Here is a 20819-nt window from a genome sequence, read left to right on the forward strand (position 1 = left end):
TTGTGCTTGTGTCATTGTATTTGTTAGCCATGGATTTTTTTATTCCAATTGGAAGCTGATAATGACAAGACTTTTTAAAATTTAATCTTCTCCTCCTCCATTTCTCTTTCTGTCTCACTCTTTTAAAGTTTTCAGTACAATTTCATACTTTATATTTCTCATGGTGGAATCTGACAGATTTGTAGCTGTGCCCTAATTGCCTAAATTACGGTACTAATACATGTATTGCAGTAATGAAGATTATGCACATCAAATTAACATTACAATTTGTTTAAAACTGCTAATAAAATGGTGGTGTTTTTATTTGTGGTTCCTTCGCATAGTGACTTGCAAAGTTTCTGGAGCCTACAAAGGGACTGTGCTGTAAAGTAGTATTGAGGGGTGAAATGATGTCCTCTTTATATTCTACATTCATTAATCACACACTATTTTGAACATTATTTTTCTGTTAGCAATGTTTACTTGTGACAGTTTAATGCTTCAGAAAAATTTACCTTAGACTATTATTTAGAAATGGAAAACTTAAGAATACTCAGCAAGAATGCACCTCTTTGCCATTCCTAATATCACAAATCTGTTTTAGAGGGGGCCCTTTTGGGGGTTTCTGTGGCTTTTCTTCCATACATAAATATACTGATAGATTAACTCATGCATCACATACAGAATTTGAATGAGTATGAAAACTCAGTTAAACTTAAATAAAAATACACTGGCTTTCCATCATAACTATAGGCGTTATTTAAAGCTTCCAAATAACAACATCATATTTAGTGCTAATTTTGGGCCCCATTCTTATTCAAGAAATCCTACTTTCGGTAAAGGCAATGAGATATATGGCTGAGTAAGAGTTCAGGGTCAGGCTTCTTATGTAGGTTCATCATCGCACACTGCAACATTTTACATGTTAGCTTTCCAGGGGATATACAGCTGTGACGTTTTCTATGGCTAGACTTTAGCCTTCTATTATTTACCATGTTCACAGCACTGTACACTCTTAAAAGAAGACACATTTTCTGCCGTGAGGTGCTTACAGTCTAAATCTAGCACAATAAAGACTGAGTTGTATAATGTGCTGGCTGAGCAGCCAATCTTGATTCACTGGAGATATTTTTGGTAGATAGTACTTGTCGAGTTAGTGTGGACCTGTAGTGGTGAAGGGGTTAAGCAACTTTGGGCTTGTCTACACTTACCGGGGGATCGATGTGCGGCGATCGATGCATCGGTGGTTGGTTTAGCAGGTCTAGTGAAGACTGCAGATCACTCTCCCGTCAACTCCTGTACTCCACCAGATTGAGAAGAGTAAGGGGAGTCAACGGGAGAGTGTAGAGTGGACCCCGTGGTAAGTAGATCTAAGCTATGTCGACTTGAGTTACACTATTCACGTAACTCAAATTGCGTAGCTTAGATCGACTTTTCCCTGTAGTGTAGACAAGGCCTTTGTCTTTTAACTGGGATTTAAGAGGCTAATTGAGACCACCAATGAGAAAAGAATTGAAACTGAAAGAGGCAAGTCATGTTTTTACATGGACAGGGTACCTTGTTCAGAGAGCATGACCAGCATTGCTGTTGTAACTTTGTGCAGCATGCAGAGAAGGACAAACCAAATATGCCCTGCTGTGTAGATGTTACATAAACATGAGATGCTGTGCTGAAGTGCATCTGATATGCCATGTATGCAGATACATATATTTCTGTTACATTAGAAAAACAGAGGTACCCTAGGCCATTGGAGACTAGTTTAATCATGCAGGTGATACACTTGGTTTGGGGTACTGGAGGAAGCGAGGACTGCATGAATGCCCTTAATCCCACCTGATGTCAGCTGAGATATGGTTTGAGGCAGATTTGGAGGAAGCTACTAGACCTTGTTCAGAAAAGAGGTGGAATAACAGTGACTGTCTTGAGAAGGGTGAGGGAGGGAGAGATGGCTAAATAAAGACAAATGTGCTCAAGACTGATATATTGATTTTAAAATACTATACTAAACTAAAAATCCTGTTCAAGTAGATTCCAAGGATGATATCAGGGACCCTTGCTTATTATGATCATGGGGTTTTTTAATTTTATTGTACAGCTCCCAAAAGTGTGCTAAACACCTCACGGTAAAGATAAATAACACAGAGTCCCTGCCCTAAAGTGCTTACAATGACACAAGAAGGAGCCAAGAACACGGAGGAAATACAGAGATAAGATTATATAGCTACTCGGCAAACAAATGTACATAGGATCATATGTCTTTTTGTAGTTTTATGAAACATGCATATTTTTAAACATAAATACTTTTTTTTTCTTAGTTGACTCACTTTTTGTGGGCAGTATGGTAGAAGTGGGTCTCACTCATACCAGAGGCACGCATGCATAATTGATTGGGTGCTCCTGTGTGTATATGTCATTAATTGTGTGCGCACACACATACCCCGTTTGTAACATCTTTCTTCAAAGGATCTCAAGGCACCTTAGAAACATGGTCTCATAAGCCCTCCCATCCCCCATGAAGGAGGTAAGTATTCTAGTTTTGCAGTTGAGGAAATGGAGGCACAAAAACGTTACATGATTTTTCCAAAGTCACCACGGTTCATGAATGGCAGAGCAAGGAATTCAAGTGACACCATCATAGGACCTAACCACATCAGCCACACCATCAGGGGCTCGTTCACCTGCACATCTACCAACGTGATATATGCCATCATGTGCCAGCAATGCCCCTCTGCCATGTACATTGGCCAAACTGGACAGTGTCTATGCAAAAGAATAAATGGACACAAATCTGACATCAGGAATCATAACATTCAAAAACCAGTGGAAGAACTCTTCAACCTCTCTAATCACTCAGTGACAGACTTGAAGGTGTCAGTTTTGCAACAAAAAAACTTCAAAAACAGACTCCAAAGAGAGACCGCTGAACTCGAATTAATATGCAAATTAGACACAATTAACTTAGGTCTAAAAAGAGACTGGGAATGGTTGGGTCATTACACTAATTGAATTTCCCCCCTCCCCATGTTAAGTTCTCCTCACACCTTCTATGGGTCATCTCGATTATCACTTCAGAGTTTTTTCTTCTGCTGCTACTGATAGCTCATCTCAATTGATTGACCTCTTACAATTGGTATGCATACTTCCACCTTTTCATGTTCTCTGTATGTATAAATATCTTCTGTTTGTGTGTTTCACTCTATGCATCTGAAGAAGTGAGCTGTAGCCCACGAAAGCTTATGCTGAAATAAATGTGTTAGTCTGTAAGGTGCCACAAGTACTCCTGTTCTTTTTGCGGATACAGACTAACACGGCTGCTACTTTGAAACAGAGCAAGGAATGGAACCTAAAATTGAGAAAGGCTAGTCCTGTGTGTGACCCAAGAGATCATGTTGCTCCTTTGTATAAAGTTTAATATAATATATCAGCAAGTGGTCCACAATGAAAATGTTGCTTTGTTTAAGAACAAAGTTTAAAATAGTATATTTTCACAGTGCTTTGCCAGCTTATTTTATTGTTTGCCAAAGATGCCAGGAGCACAGTGACAGGTTTCAGAGTAGCAGCTGTGTTAGTCTGTATCCGCAAAAAGAACAGGAGTACTTGTGGCACCTTAGAGACTAACACATTTATTTGAACATAAGCTTTTGTGGGCTACAGCCCACTTCATCGGATGCATAGAATGGAACATATAGTAAGGAGATAGATATATATACACGTACAGAGAACATGAAAAGGTGGGAGTTGCCCTACCAACTCTGAGGCTAATTAATTAAGAGAAAAAACTTTTGTAATGATAATCAAGATAGCCCATTACAGACAGCTTGACATAGTAAGTTCTCAACACAAGCAAGGATTTGTAGACACCAATTTGTAACTCATGGTTACTCAGTAAGAAGACAACCATGAGTGTTACGCCATATTGCTGTTCCTTGAGCAGAGATTTCTGTACCCTTTGCATCACCTCTACTCACTTAATCATTTATTTTTTCTCCCAGCGTCATGAAGAAATCACACAGCAGCAAGCAACTCTTCTATTTCTTATAGAAAGAATCCTCAAAAAGGCCAGGTAGTGACCCAAATGCAGGGCCCCACTTTTTAAAACAATGTTGAACTAGTTTGTTGTCCTACAAGAACTGAGAGAGCTTGGAAGCAGAATTTTCCATTTCTTACCGGAGTGCATACCTGGGAATGAGAACAAAGAATGGGCTGTACGCTACCAGACGCCAGATGCTGGAGTCCTCGATTTACGTAGGATCCTTTCCTGCACACACTACATGTCCCCATGTGTTTGAGTGGCAAAAGATGGTCAATAGAAAGGGAGCAGCACTGTAAATACACCTCTACCCTGATATAACGCTGTCCTCAGGAACTAAAAAATCTTACCGCGTTATATCGAACTTGCTTTGATCCACCAGAGTGCTCAGCCTCTCCGCCTCCCCCCCCCCCCCCCCGCGAACACTGCTTTACTGCATTATATCCAAATTTGTGTTATATTGGGTCGCGTTATATCAGGGTAGAGGTATATTAGCAAAGTTGCACCAAAGATAGTGGCCTCTTTATTATCTTTGGTCCTAATTTCTTTGACGCAGACTTGGCAGCGTTTGTTAAGGCATAGAGCAAAGGAAAGGCAGGCTTCTTCCTGACGGCAATGCTTTTGAATGAAGGTACTAGCATTTCCAGTAACTCTCAACACCTGCATAGCAGTGACTCTGTTTTCAGTCATATGGGATAGATAGTGATACTGTATCCCACAAGATCCAGTTCCTGGCAGCCTAATATTAAGGCCATTCCAGATTGCCTGAGGGAGGAGGATTATACTATCTTGATATCTAACTCAGTATCCAAAAGACAGTATAACCTTGCCTCCTGAACTCTCAGGGGATGACAGTCATCTCAGATTCTCCTCCAGAGATGCAGGAACCTGAAGGAGGATCCAGGAAACTTAAATAGAAAACTTGAATTCCCTCACTTGCCACCTCTTCAAGGCTACGCAGCTGTTTCCTCTGGCACCAGCCTCTGAATTGGCTCCAAAGCTTGAAGGGATCCATATTGTTCAAGAGGAGGCGACAGATGAGCCACCGTGATGTTAATTCCCTTATAGAACTTCCACATTGGATAATCCCAGTGCTAAAAATATATGGCTTCCAACAGTGAATTCCAGTTATATACATTGCCCAAAGAGAGAGAGCCACCCTAATGTTGATCCTTCAGTGGTGTCAGGTTCAAAAGAGTTCATTCTTCCTCTTGAAATCAGTGCTTCCCCCTCCCCTCTTGTTGCTTCTGCCCCCCCTCCAAATTTCAATTAGTGCCCCCACGTTTCTTACAAAGAGAGACAATCAACCTTTTTTTTTTTAATCTATCTGAGCATTCTCTGTGTGCACTCAGAGTTCTGATAGGTGGATTCCTAATGATGGATGGGCAGATTATTTGGCGCAGCTTTGAACCAGGCCCTCAGGGACATATTCAAGTACATTGTCTCTACAATAAAAAGAAAATGGGGTGGGGCAGGATACCTAGTTTCACTAGGGAAGTATCCTGACAGTAGATCCCTTTGGAGTTTCTCTGGAGAGAGGTGAATTCTAACCTGGGCAGACATCTGTTTTTGGGGAGAGAAATGGAACTGGATCCACTGATAGAAAAGGGTCTTTGGGTGAACAACAGAGGGGAATCATTTCTCCTCCTCTCTCCTTCCTGCTTCAGAGTAATTTTAACTCTGTGTTTATTGTGTCTCCCTTTGTATCTGTCAGGTATTAAATCCTGTCCTGTCCTTTTAGGGCTGTCAGTGCTGCAAAAAGAGAACACCCACAACAACAAGTCTCAGAGCTAGTGTCTACAGACTCCGACTCACAGGGTTCATGCTACAGCACTAAAAATAGCAGCATAGAGTTCCCGCTCGGGCTGGAGCTCGGCTCTGTAGACCGCTGCTGTAGGGTTTTTTTGCACTGTCGATGTACCCTTAGTGGCGTCTTGGCATCTGCTCATGCTGCTTCAGGATCAAGGGGAGATAGACCAATCCTAGACTTAAGATAAAAAATTCATTCTGACAAGTTTTTTCCGATTGGCATCATCGAAGTTGGTTGATAAGTGTGTTCACTAACACTGAAGACTACAGGGTATCAGTGAAACTACAACACGTAATCTGAACCGCTGTTGTTGGATCTTGTCAGTGTACTTTGCTCCAGGAGCCCCTGATTTCCTACTCTGAGCCCTACCATTTGGTCTAGCTGCAGCTTCTCAAATTTTCATGAAAAATGACAGTGATGGGGCAGTAGCAGGTAAATTGGACGCTCTTATTTACACGTGTTTCTTTAGTGGCAGACGAGGAGGCTAGCAAAATAGTTATGTGAAAAATAAAAGTGCACGTAAAAAAAAAAAAAAGGTGTGTGTGATGTGTCACTATGGCCAACCTCTGATTATGTAGTAATAGAGACAGATTTTTCAGAATGGAAGATAACTTTCAGTATCATAGTGATCTGTTAAGTGGTTTGATGACCAAGGGATATTGCTCTTGCTTCCAGTACCAGTGGTCCTGGGGTCTGATTTCACTGGACACCTGGCTAGAGGAGTAAAATTTATTTATTATAATGAGATTAATTAACCATTAGAACAATTTCCCAAGGGTGTTGATGGATTCTCCATCACTGGCAATTTTTAAATCAAAATTGGATTTTTGTAAACATTTTCTAATTCAAAAGGGATTTTTTGTGGGGGGAAGGTTCTATGGCCTGCAGGGGTTCTCAGGACAAATTTTTTTGGTGGCCTCAGTGTGGCCACCAGCTCTTGCTGGTGGCCACGCTCAAACTTTTTCCTGAAATACTTAATTAGCTTTAGGAAAACCAAATAAATATGCACATAGACACATCCAAATCATTGTAATTTATTTATTGCTAGCTAGCAAGTCTGTTGTGAAAAGTGATATTAACAAACATACAAGTATCACTTTTCACAGCAGACTTATTCAGCCTTGGCAAGCCTGGGGACGAATTAAGCCTTGGATGGAGGGTTGGGGGGAGGCAGCCAGGGCCTGGGGCGATAGGGTGTGGGGGGTGCAGGAGGTGGGGAAGGCAGCGGGGGGCTGGAGCCTGAAGCCCGTGGCCAGAGCCCAAAGCCCTGCGGCCAAAGGATGGGGCCCAGGGATGGAGCCTGGGGCTGAAGCACAAAGTCTGAGCCCCACTGCTCATGGGAAAGTGGGGAACTCACCAGGTGCCTGCTCCTCCAGCACTGTGCCCCAGGTGTCTCCAGAGGGGTGCAGGGCCTCTGCTGGTGGTCCCAGCAACAAACAACAAGGCGGTGCATCCAGGAGCACCACGGAAGGGGAGAGGCTGCTACTTTGTCTGCCCTCCCTTCCAATCACGGCCCAGGAGGCTGTGGCCGCAAGAAAAGCCCCTGGTGGCCGCATTTGAGAAACGCTTGACTAGATGATCACAATTGTCCCTTTTGGCCCTGGAATCTATGAAACTTTGTATGATTCTATCAAGAAATACTGAACAAGGATCACTGAAGTTTGCTTCTAGTAACAGAACAGCTTTAATAGTGTCTACGCTCATTTGATTTTTCTCTTCACTCCAAACACCATTCATCACTCTGAATACTTACACTACAGGACTTTTTATTCTTGATAAACACAAAGCAAATTCTACTCTGTCTACCAATAAATCTTGAACAAATTTTTTTTGAAAAAAAATTCCCTCAAATATAACCATAGTGTCAACTGAAATGAAAAGCCAGAATATTGCAGGTAATCTGAAAGAAGTTCCTGGGATATTGGGATGTCCTATGAAAAACTGTGACTGTCCTGATTCAAACAGGACATATGGTCACTTCAGACCCTAATGCTTCAGGGCATAAGCCAACCTGTAACAGATTGGGGTTTCTGAAGAACCTTCCCCTATGGGCAGGTTATTCCATAATTGATCCAGTACTGGGTTTCTTACACCTTTCTCTGAAGTATCTGGTCCTGGCTACGGTCAGATCCATTATGGCAGTTCCTACATTCTTAAGTTCCATGTTGCTCTAGGAAATGGAGTATCAGAACCAGGTTAGAATTTCCTAAAAATACATACTGCTCAGACAAGCTGAGGTCTCAGGCTGAGGGACCTGGAGTAAATCATCCCACACATACATTTGCTCAAGTTCATAATGGACAAGTGAATCCTGTTGCGTACTTAAGAGCAAGCTACTAGGAAAAACAATTCTGTTTACATAATTTAGTCCTTGTCAACAAACTTGGTCATTCCTGCACATCATCTTCACCCACTGTGTCTTTGTACATTGCATCTTTGTGCAGTGCTTTCTAGCTGAATTTCTTCCCCTGCTTTCTGGGTAATTAACTATCTGAGCCCGACTGTGGTCCCAAATTTTAATAAATTAGGCATTTTGTTCCTTTCTTACGTAACAATAAGCATATCTCCTAATGTTTTGACGGGCTAACTTTTTCCTCCTCCTTCCACTTGTATTAAAATTTAATTCAGATTGTAAGCTCCTTGGGCAATGGACACATCCCCTGGTGTCCTTCTGTAAAGCATTTGCACACACATGGTTGTGTATAAATAATAATATGTTCGGTTATAAAGGAGTGCAAATCAGGCGCCATGACTTAGAAATAGTGTCTACTTCTGCAGAACAGAGAATGTGTTTAGCTCCTAATTTGATTTCTGTAGACACTGGTCTGTAACAAGCCACTTGGGGTATGTCTACATAGCATTTTGGACTGAGCAGGAGTGAGCCTCGCAGCCAGGGCTGACAGAATTGGGCTAGCGAGGCTCACAATAGTGCTCTAAAAATAGCTGTATAGACAGCGTTGGAAGTTGCAGATTGGGTGTTTGGAGCCTAGTGGAGGTTGGGCTTCACGGCCCAAGCTGGAACGTCAAAGTTCTGTCTATATAACCATTTGGGCTAGGAGGCTCACTCCCACTTACTCCAGAATGCTGGGTATACAGATCCCTGAGGCTCAGAGCAGAGAGGACAATGGATATCAGTTCCCTTTTTCTAGTATAGGTTCAAAATATTTATGGGTGTATTTTCCAGTGTTTTGAGAATGTTTCCTTAGCTGTCTGTTTAGTGTCTTATGAACAGCTTAAAGTAAAGAAAGGATAATACAGCCATGGAAGAATGAAACTGGGCAGTGAAGAAGTGGGTGGAATTAAAGCAAAAAGCTCCAAAAATCTCTGCCCAGAGATTGGCTGTGCTGTCTGTCATTCAGATGAGAGGGGAAGAAAATCCAGGAGTTGACAATTCATGTTTATAGCTTCGGAAATCAAAATAACAGGTAAATAATACTTGTGTCCTGGTGCTATGGTACTGTGCTTCCTATTTACATTGGAATAATACTGTCACACTACAGTAGGGCAACAGAGGGCAAACAAGACTCTTAGCACCTTCCCTTTCCCATCGACTTTCCCGATAATTGTAAAGGAAATACTTCTGTTTTATTATAGAATAAATAAAATGCCACGAGATTGCCAAAGGGCTGGCAGCTTTGGTAACTAGTCCTCTAAGCAAACTGTTTTATCAGTAATCTTGTAACCTGGTTACCACTGGCAAATGAAAAATTTACCCTTAAAAAAATTAATACAAGGGGGGGAGGCAGGGGAAGTATCTTTAGTTTTAAACACACAACTTTCAATAGTAACAATCATAATATATATTAAAAAAAAAAAAAGCACAAACCCCCACACCCTCTGGCAATTGACCAAGTGCCTGTTGAAACAGCGGAGCAGATTAGTGAAATGCTGGAGTTCCCTGCTCAGTGTTGTGACTCTGCAGAAGTTCTGAAGTGACACATGCATCACAAGCCTGTCACAATGCAGAAGCGGGTCAGGGGTCATGGTTAAGAGCAGGGTGTTGCTGGATAAGGTTGAGGAAGCAGAGGTGGCCCCTCTGCTCTGTGTGTGGGTCTGTGTACTCCTTTCCCGTCAGAGCTGGCCCAGCACAGCCAAAAAAGCGGTTCCTTGGCAGGGCTTAATGGCAGGATGATGTAGTCTGTTGTGACTAGTGCATTCCTTTCAGGTTAAACTAGGGAAATGGCATTGTGTTAAAATTCCAAGTCGCATGAATGTTTTATTGCCACAAGTGCATTCAGGCCTCAAGGGGAGTGTGTGTGGTGGGGAAAGGGGGAGGGAGGGTGACTTAGAGACTCAGGAACTATCAGAAGAACACTTCCCTTGGAAAATTTTACCCAGCAGTATGAAGCTGACTTGCTGTGATAGCCGCTTAGAAGGGTTTCGCTTTTCCTAAACTGTGGCTTTTTAAAATCTCTCAGTCCAGACAATTAACAGCTGAAGAAAATATGACAAGACACACGCAAAGAGGTTGGGAGACAGGGGGAAGAAATGCGCCAGAAAGGAGCTGAGTTGCCTTCTTGTGTAAACTGCCAGATCTCCTCTTCCCTCCTCTCCCCCTCCCTTCTCCCTCCTCTGCTCCTAGAACTGTTTCCCCGACCCCCCTTTCTGTCTGCTGAAGGCCAGGAGTGATCTGTTAACTATACAACACTGACTGGGAGGCCAAAGCAGCTCATGGTACTGTATGTTACCATTACTACTCCCTCATTCCTTTTTACATTTTTTAAACATTTCTTTGTAATAATGGTTTACATGAGTCAGAAGGATTTAATTTTAGAATACAAAAGAACAAAGTAAAGAAATAACTAAATGCTGTGGATTTCTGGGATTTTTTTTTTAAATCGGGGATAATAGATCCATCTAATTTACATTAGTTGTAATGATTTCTAGCAACATTTTAAACAGGGCTATTGAATACAGAAATAGTGCAGGGTTTGGGATAGCTATGGGGATATAACCCTTGTAAAGAGACGTTATTATGAAGTCATGCTCATATTTCTCAGTTCCTTTGAATTTTCATAGGATGTGTGATTTGTTTGGTTTTTTTACTTATTGACATGTGATTTTTTTTTTTTTTTTTTTTTTTTTTTTACAAAAAGTTATATATATTACTGAAATTTCATGAGTTTAGATGTTTGCTACAGGCTTACATTATGTTTATTTGTATGTTGATGTTTATGTGGCTTAATGTGAAAATAATCTGTGGATATATGTATCTGGGACTTAAATGAGACTTGTGGGTGCATCTCTGAAAATCAGGGCATTTTTATTTAGGTGCTTAACGTTAGGCACCCAAAAGTGAAAAAGTTGTGGCCATAATGCTGGTGTGTGCAAGGGCATGCACAACCCCTCTTCCGCCCTCCCCCTTCCCCCCCCCCCCAGTGAATCACGTTCTTCATTTGATTGCACTCTTGCAACTTCATTGAAGTCAAAGGAGTTATACTGGTGTAAGTGAAGGCTGATGTTGTTTTTATGTATGTATGTTTCTCTATATAAATATCTGTCACCATGTGCATCCACATGTGGGTGTGTACACACACACATATATTAATGTTTAATATATACAGACAATGTATGACTGGGAAGTGTAATACATTTTTTAGTTTTGTGAATAAGAAATGATCATACTCTCTGATCGCTCTTAACAAATTAAAATGCAGCATATTGTAAACCATTTCATAAAATATTTGTGACACATGAAAGGTGCATGAATAAAAGTTGGCGCTAGTCTAAAATGCTCATATTATTAGCAGTATTATAGTAACGATATTCGTCCAGTTTCTCAGCTGGGGCCAATTGGCGTTGCTCCATCTGGCCCACAATGTCTTGATGTATTTGATTTCTCAATGGTGTGGTATAAACTCAGATATATACACACAAGATTGAATGGGCTTGATCCTGCAGGGTGCTGTACACAGTCAACTCGTATGAGTTAAGGGTACTCAGCACCTTGCAAGTTTTGAGGTCAAAGTGAGGGAAAGTTGGAGAAATTCTACCGACCTTGTTAAAAAATAAATAGATAAATAAATACATTAAATTTATAAATATGAGTTGAGGAGAATCTCAAAGATAAAGGGAATTCCCCCTTGTTGAATATGTATATATGTGTAAATATTTAATGTGCAGATATGAAACATGCATACACGCGTGTGTGTAATTTTATATAGATTTACAATACGTATTGTATTCTGTGCTTAAACCTTTGTATAATACACATTCACAGTGCATTGAAATACTTTTTATATTTTACCTTGTATTATAAAGCATGTTACAGGAAAATTATTTCTCAGTTATCAAAGTATGTATCAGGAATGCATGTAAATATTATTAAGGAATGTAACATTAAAAAAAAAAAAAGTAAGCCACTAGTAGGTCTTCATATCTCATATAATTTTTGATTTAAAAAAAAAGTTAGGAATGATTCACATAGGTTTGGCTCCATGATTTATTTATTTTGTTTCTATAAAAGGGATGATTTTTGTCAGATAAACATAACTTTAAACTGGTTAGTGCCCTGTTTGTGATGATGATGATAGAGGGTGTTTTTGTTGTTTTTTAAAAAAATACTTATATTGTCAAGGTTTATGGAGAGTCATCGTTTCAACAAACAATCAGCTCTATAGCAAAATCATGATTTATTTACCTATTGAGCCCTTCAGATTTCAGAACTCGTCATTAAAATCTTCCATAGATTCTGAAGGTTACCCATTTTGAGTTATATTTTTTCTGCTTTAAACCATTTTGAGTACGAATTGATGGGAGTTTACTTATGATGATTTGAAAATGAGAAATTTTAAATTATGATTTCCAAAGGAAAGTGACAAGTTATATGTTCACACAAGGTTTCCTTTCATTTAGTGACTATTTAAAAAAAAAAAACTTTTTCCAAATGGACTTCTTGTAAATTGTGACTCTTTAATGAATATTGCAAAAAATGTACTGAAGTGTCCTGAAAACAGATTTCATATTCCTTTTGGAGAAGAGGTGATTTGATAGCAACTATCCCATTTCCCACTAGTTGAGGAGCAGTTCTTCCATAGACTTCAAATAATTACATTTTTAAAAGTAACTAAAAACTTTTTTAGAAACAAGAGGTCTGATTTTCTGCTCTCCTTGCCCCTTGAGTAGTCATTTATACCTGTGCAAACTGGTGTGAAAATGCAACTAACTCTGAATTCTCTACTCACGCAAGTGGTAGCATTTTACACTTCTTCACACTCGTCTTTCGCACGTATAAATGACTATAGAAAGTGTGAAAGCAATGGATAATCAAGTCCAAGGTTTTTGTTGCTGTGTTGATAGACTAATAATGTGTCCTGCACAATGCCTGGGATTTTCAAAGGATTCCAAGTGTTCAAAAATTACGAGTCAGTCCCCCTCAAAATCCTGAGATCAGCTTAAAATCATGAGCTTTTAAAAAGAAATTTGGATATGGTTTCTGGGCCTTTAGGGCTCACTCATTTCATGCTTCCAAGCCTTTCTTCACACACATGAGGGCTGGTAACTTACCTGTTTAAATGAAAGCTGAGATTTTCACCTAATGAAATGCTTCCAGAAGCTGGGGCTTTAAGAAAAAGAACAAAATATTACAAGACTTACAATAAAATAGCCATAATTGGAGAAATTGTATTTCTTATCAGCCTCCTTTGAAAATGCCAACCTAAGGGCTAGTCTACAAACAAAATTGTGCATCGGTGTGTCCATGCCGATTTAGTTATGCTGGTACAAACCTCTAATACAGACACATTTAAACTCTAAATTGTGCTTAAACTGGATTAGCTTAATCTATTATCTTAATTCATTAAATTAATGTAAACCTGTATAAACATGGTTTAAACTGGTTTAACATGTCTACATCAGGAGTGAGTTTTAAATTGATTTATTTACACTGGTACCACTTTTCTAACCTAGACAAGCCTGTATTTGTGATGTTTTCTGATCCATTTATCTTTCCTTTTCTCTGTAAATCTACAATCGCTAGATAGGTCCTTCACATGCAACTGTGGAAAAAGTTCCAAAGTTCATCTTAACATTTTACCTTTTTGATAGAGTGAGGTATAATTTCAGGATTCATTTACATCAGCATCAAGTTTGAGCCTTGCATACCACATCAAGGAAGGTTAATCACAAGGAAAAAATCTTGAAGGTAGAGGGCTGAATATTAGCAATCATATAGTTCTTCACATAAGGCTGTAAGTGAAATGATTATATGTTATAGCACTCACTTAGTAGCCAATGCTATAGTTAAGGCTGAAAAACAATTTCAGTGATCATCTCCCTTGCTTTCACACACCCATAGCTTACTAAAAAAAAAATCACCAGCTAGCCTAAGCTTTTCCATACTTAAAGTTTGGCCAAAGGTAGTTGAGGTTTTGATTTTTAAGATTCAGTCAAAATCCTCACAACTTTTTTTGAGGTTTTAAAAAAGTTGCATAATATTTTATTTCCCATCTAGATAATTTAAAAAGAGCAGAACTCTTTGAAGCTCTTTATGCAAATAGTCCTCATTAACAAGTATATCTATGACCAAAATTGAAAAAAATTATTTGGAGTTGTAGACCCTGCCAGGTACTTAAACACGTGGGGACTACTCGTGCTTAATGTAATGCTGCACATGTTTGTTTAAGTACCTCACTGAATCAGAGACTGAGTTAGGAAAGACTGAAAAGTGAGAAGGAGACAAATACATGTGCACATGCAGTAGAAAATGTTTTAAAATCTGAGTGAGAAAAGATTGTGCACTGATGTTTTCAGTGCGCTCTTACCTGTTTATGTTTCTAGCAGTTTCTATGTCATGCTTGTATGAGAACTGAAAGTCTGATCCTGTGCATGCCAGAAATGAGTGGCCAAATGAGATTGAGATTGGGGCTTTATTAAAGTTTTAAGACTGTTTAAGTGCACATGCCATGCCGAGTCCTTACCGCAATTTACTGAGTGCTTTTTGCTCTTTCCTTTTTTTAAAAAGGAAAGTTAAATGCAATTAAATATGTGATCTGTTTTGAAGCCTGATGTAGCAGCCTTTATGAAGGCAAAATTCGCACTGAAGTCAACTGGAGTTTTGCCTGTCAAAAGGCTACAGGATCATACTGTGTATTGTCGCCAGCTCTACTTCCCAGTATTTCCATATTGAAACATGTGAAATACAACTTGGTTTGTGTTTTGATTTGGTCTTTTTTAATGTGTTGTTGTATTAAGAGTGTGATGGGTGTTGTTTTCAAATTGCTTCAGAATACAGACTCCTTTTTAACTGAGTAGCTCAGTGCAATAATTTTTTTGTTTTGTTTTTAGCCATTGCCTTATGTCTTTAGATAAGTGCACAACTTTATCTTAAGCAAGGACTTTTAAAAATGAGTGGCTTAAGACATGGCTAAGGAGGACCTAATGTTAACCACCTTTTCCCTGTACCTAGTTCCTAACCTTAGTAAAATGGGGGTAGAGACTAGAGAAACATCCCACTTCCACATAGGCAACTAGCTGTGTCTTATCTGAGTTTGGGGCATTTTTAAAAAAAATCTTTCATTTGTAATCCAGCAGCAAAGCTGTGCTTTAATCAATACATTTTCAGCAAAGACTCTTTCTTTGTCCACATGCCTCTTGAGTCTAATGATTTTAAAGTAAGGAGCGAAAGGTCCAATCTCTCAAGGTGCTGTATTCTTTCAACAACTGAAATTGAGGGCATGCAACGCCTTGCAGTGCGTTTCAACCTCTCACTGATAAGGGACCAACTCCCTTGGCACAGCACTGGACAAAAGTACCGATACTACATCCAGATGCCGTTTCCTCTCTCTCTCCCTCTAGCTTTATTAACAGAGCTATAAGAATCTGTTTACAACAAACACATACAAAACTGCTTGGCAAGTAAACTTTCTCTAGAAAACAAATAAACAACCCAGTCTTTCCATTATGGGAAACTAAAGGAGAGTCATATAAATACCAGCAAAAGAAATCTGTCTCTTGCTTCTTCCTGATTGGTCTTGCGTATAAAATGAAGTATTTTCACAGCAAAAATTCTGTATCAACATGGCAGCAGGATATATTTTTTCAGAGAGTAGGATAATTTTGACCAATGACATTGACAGTGACTCATGCTAAAATGAGTGCTTCAAGACATATGTTGATCACCACAGGATTATGTTCTTCTTCTTCTTTCTAAATGTCCAGCATTTCTTAATTTACTAAGTACAGTGTGAGTGGATCCTTTTTTTTTTGGCTTTCCAGTGAACCATCAGTTATTGACCACTGCCAGACACTGGGTAGTGGACTTAATTGATTAATCCAATAAATATGTAGTGTTAACAAAATTTCAACTAATTCAGCTTTTTCTCAATGAAAATAACCTCAATTCTGCACTTCTTTTTTAAACTTCCATTTTGATTCACAAGCGTCCATGTTTCCTATTTAGTCTTTAAAATAAGGGGGTAAGGAGGACAGAAAGAGAGAGAAGGAAAAAAATATATAATCCAATATCTAATTTGAATTTTGCTCCTTATCATTCCAAAAGGTAGAAGAAGTTGAGTGTGGTTGTTGGAAAGTTTTACATTGTCTCTCTGCCATCTTACAGTCTGTTTGCATATCTTCAGTCCACTTCTAGTACTGCCATTGACCTTGGATCGAGGGCATGATAAAGCCCTTAGATATTAGATATTCGCAAACCAGACAGTAAAAAGTGGTCTTTTGGAGTTTTGGAAAACTGTTGTGTGAGGAGGGGAAGAGATTTCAACTTAATAAATATACTGAATGACAAGGGTTTGTGTTGGCTGTGTTTTTATTTTACAGAAGCAAATTGTGTTCACTCTACTTTCCTCTTATTTTTGCTACAAAATATATGTCTCACCTACAACAAAAAATCACATCAATTCATCTTGCACCATACACTGTTAAAGCAGATCCTATATATTTCATTAATTATCAGTAAAATTCTTACATTAAAATAGTCCTTTTTTTGGAAGATGACATTTAGGTGGGCAGCCAGGCAGTACCAATGGAATGTTCTTCCTTCACAGACTTCGACCTAAAGTGAGCGGAGGAGGGAGATGCAAAGTTGGCACCAGTACCCTAAAGTTCAGCTGTTTGGATCCAGGATTTTGGTATAGGTCCATTTCTTATAGATTATAAACACAAAAATATCAAGTAAATTAGAACTTCTTGCAAATATATTACATTGCTCTCAGAACCTTCCCAATTGCTTCTCCAGTAGCTCGCTTATATTCTTTTATTGGCATGGAGGTATCAAACCTTTATTAATACAAAATGATCAGAAAATGATTTTTGCATATTGCATCAAACGGGTTTGTACAAAATTAATGCTCTTGACATCATATTCCTTGTATGCCTCCACACTCCATTCTAGTTGGAGCAAACCAAAGTTAACTCATTCAATACATTCTTGAAGAATTCAAAAAAAATTTCAGTGTGAATCTTAACATCGGTATCTCTTATTTTTTTAAAATTACTTCCAAGTGCACTGCCAGCGTATCTGGAGCTGGAAGATACATTGCTTTTTCCTGCTGCATCTCCCTCTTTGTCTAACCAATGCAACCTGGCTATTCCACTGGAATTCTCAGTTGCTTGTCTGTTTCCAAGAGTGCCTGTTTTTCTGTTCAAATATACGTGCAATTGACAAACCCAACCTTCCTCCTTCTGTTTTCTTATGCCACCTCTTCTGAAAACATTGTGTTAGTACAACATGGATTCTATCATCCCCAGCTATCTCACTGGATTCCTGTCCTTAAAAATGTATGCTACGAAGTTAGTAGGAACATCTAGTGCCATAAATTGCAAAGCCAAAACCCTGCCTTCATGGACATCACTTTTAGTATTGGATAAAGTGGAATTTTGATAAAGATGTCTCATCTTTTACATATCTTCCCTTTCATTGTGGGAAGAACATCCTATTCCAACTAAGAGGTGCCGTCATCTAACCTATATATGGTGAAATCTCTTCCCACAGGTGGTACCTAGCTTTTCTCTGTCAGAATTGTATATTTCTATGTATTTATCGCCAGTGATGTCTGTTAAGATACTGAATTAGGAATCACTTTTGTGCTAAACATATTCTTTCCTGCTCAGTATTCCCTTTCTTTTAGGATGCCTCTTCTGCTTCCATTTTCTGTTCCCCATGTAGTAAGAAAAATATTTTTGTATACTGAATCCAAAATGTATCTATCATGGTAGACAGCGTGTGGATTTGCCAAGTGCAATTACACTTTTGACGTAAGATGTATGTCTGCCAAAAGCCCCCGAGCACTGTAGGTAATTGTATATGAGTTCCTTCATCTGCATGTGATAAGTGGGTGCCTTCTCTGGACTTTTAATCCTAAATGCCAGACGTGAAAGAAAGCTGTTGCAAGTGTTGCCTCCTGTACTGAGAGTTCATTTTCTGGATCTCATCATACTCCCAACTCCTCCTAGCACACACACACGCTTTGTCTCTGAAAAGGTACCTTTCTGTCCTGATGCTGATTTGTGTTGTGCTTCTATCTTTGGTCTAGTATGTTCTAAGAAAAGAAAAACAAAAAATGTTTCACCCTCTCTCAAGTGAGGAAAAAATACTTTTCTTCCTGAAGCATCAGTTCAAGCTCAGCAACCTGACTTTTGGCAGCTTCTGCGGTAGTGGGGAATGGACCCATGAGCGAGTCCTCCAGGTGTGACACCATCCTGTTTCTTCCATTTGCTGGAGATTTCTCTGACACTCCCCTTACTGTTCTTGGAGCCTTTGGTTACAATCTGTCTCTCTCTGGGAGTTACTCTGCCTACAGCTGGAGATGACATTTAGGTTGCTCTTTTCTCTCTCTTTTCTTCTTTCTTCCAGCTCTGTTAGCTATTTTCCACTAGCAACACCACATCATTGGCACCCCTTTCTCTCTTTTACCAGACCCCCCTACCATCTCCATTCTGCTTTACTTGCCTTGGCCTATTGTTTCATTGCATTGTCAAAAGAGTATTGGTCCTGTCTTTCTTCCTCAATCCATTCCTGCATCCGAAGAAGTGGGCTGTAGTCCACGAAAGCTTATGCTCTAATAAATTTGTTAGTCTCTAAGGTGCCACAAGTACTCCTGTTCACTCAAAAAGAACTTGGTAAACAAAGAAAATATGGGAGGGGGGAATTTGCCATGTTTCTTCTGTGACCCAGAATATGTATTGCCTGAAAACCCTTTCCACACAGAAAGGAATGCCCACTGCTCTTTTTCTCTTAATTCCTTTGGGGGTGTGGTGAAGAAAGTCCTTTATACTTGTTGTTGTTATATCTTTTGTTTCTGCTGATTATACACAAAGCAAGTTGTAAATGGCGCTTTCACTTACTATTGTAATTCCTTTGAGAGAGATACAGCACAGTAGCTGTGCACTCAGCCTTAATTTGCTCTAGGGATTGTAAAGGGACACTTTAAAGGCGCTTTTCACTCATTTCTGCAGCTTTGACAGAATGGAATTTAGTTTTGTACCAGACAAATGTCATCCAACCATTAAAGCTTGAGCATTATTTTAAAATTTTTAGTAGCAGTCATCACAGCATCAAAACAATCTCAGTTGGTGGGTTTGCCTGACACACAAAAATCCCTAAAGGGTTTGAATCCTAGGAAACTGCTTGAATTTTGCACCATAGCAAAAGAAAGAAGTAATTAAAATATGACTAGGAAAGTACAAGTGGTGTTTTAATATATTATTTTACGGTGAAGTAATAATAGGGCTTAATTCAATTTATTTCTCTAACTGTCACTCAAACTAACTTCCTGAGTCTGGAGAACATTAGGGCTCCTAAACTAAAAGAGACACACTTACATTTGCTAATATGGTAATTTGCCATATGATTGATAATTATATTAGCTCTCAACCTGTTTCATATTTTCCCCCCAAGGGTACAGATGACAATCACAGCAGATTGTGGTGCACATTTTTGTTTTGTGTGTGTGTATAAATAAATAAAAGAGACCACCCATAATATAGGGAATAAAAGCATACAGATGTGTACACATAATCAGGCCCCTGCATATTCAATATCTTCATTAATAACTTGGATAATAGAGTGGAGAGTATGCATATAAAATTTGCAGATGACACCAAGCTGGGAGGGGTTGCTAGCACTTTAGACAGGATTAGGCTTCAAAACGACCTTGACAAATTGGAGAACTGGTCTGAAATCAACAAGATGAAATTCAATAAAGACAAGGGCATAGCACTACACTTAGGAAGGAAAAATCAAATACACAACTACAAAATGGGGAATAAGTGTCTAGGCAATAACAGCTAAAAAAAATAATCTAGGGTTATAGTAGATTATGAGTTAAAAACGTGATGCAGTTGCAAAAAAAAGGGCTAATATTCTGGGGTGTATTAAAAAAAGACAACAGAGGTACTTGTCCTGCTCTACTCGGCACCAGTGAGGCCTCTGCTGGATTACTGTGTCCAGTTCTGGGCACCACACTTTAGGAAAGACATGGAGAAATTGGAGAAAGTTCAGAGGAGAGCTTCAAAAATGATAAGTTTAGAAAACCCGACCTATGAAGAAAACTGGGGTTTTTTTTTGGTTTGTTTGTTTTTGTTTTTATTTTTTTAATGGACATGTTTTCTAAAGACTAAACAAGACCAGGGTGGGGGACGGGGATCCGATAAATCTTCGGGGATGTTAAGGGCTATTATAAAAAAAACTTGATCAATTGTTTTCTATGCACACTGATGAAAGTAGGACAAAGCATAATGGGCTTAATTTGCAGCAAGGTAGATTTAGGTTATATATTAGGAAAAATTTTCCAACAGTAAGGGTAGTTAAGCACTGGACTAGGCTTCCAAGGGAGGTTGTGCAATTCCTCTGTTAGGAGGTTTTAAAGAAGAAGTTAGACAAAAGCTTGGCAGGGATGGTCTAGGTATACTTGGTCAGTGCAGGGGCTGGATTAGATGACCTCTCAGGTCCCTTTCAGCCCTGCATTTCTGTGATTCTATATTTTGCGGTTTCACATCTGCGGAACCTGCCTTGGAATCCACTTCTTGCTGCAGAATTATTTACTC

The 20819-nt window shown here is 39.2% G+C and overlaps 1 protein-coding gene across 13 annotated transcripts in view; it reads left to right on the forward strand.

Moving 5' to 3' along the window:
* The window catches only part of BNC2 (basonuclin zinc finger protein 2), a 445041-nt gene that overhangs the window by 165741 nt on the left and 258481 nt on the right, over nt 1-20819 (forward strand). The window contains exon 1 of one of the 13 annotated variants that reach the window (XM_005295150.4): nt 10128-10498. The exons of 11 other annotated variants lie outside the window; for them this stretch is intronic. Coding sequence is in view for 1 of the 2 variants with exons in the window: in XM_005295143.5 (XP_005295200.1) it covers nt 10491-10493 (3 nt within the window). In the remaining variant the exon portion in view is untranslated. Of the gene's footprint in view, nt 1-10127; nt 10499-20819 lie in introns of those variants that run through there. One more of the 13 variants, XM_005295143.5, reaches the window with a different exon arrangement.

The sequence above is a fragment of the Chrysemys picta genome, chromosome 6 (assembly GCF_011386835.1).
Source record: "Chrysemys picta bellii isolate R12L10 chromosome 6, ASM1138683v2, whole genome shotgun sequence".
NCBI lineage: Eukaryota > Metazoa > Chordata > Testudines > Emydidae > Chrysemys > Chrysemys picta.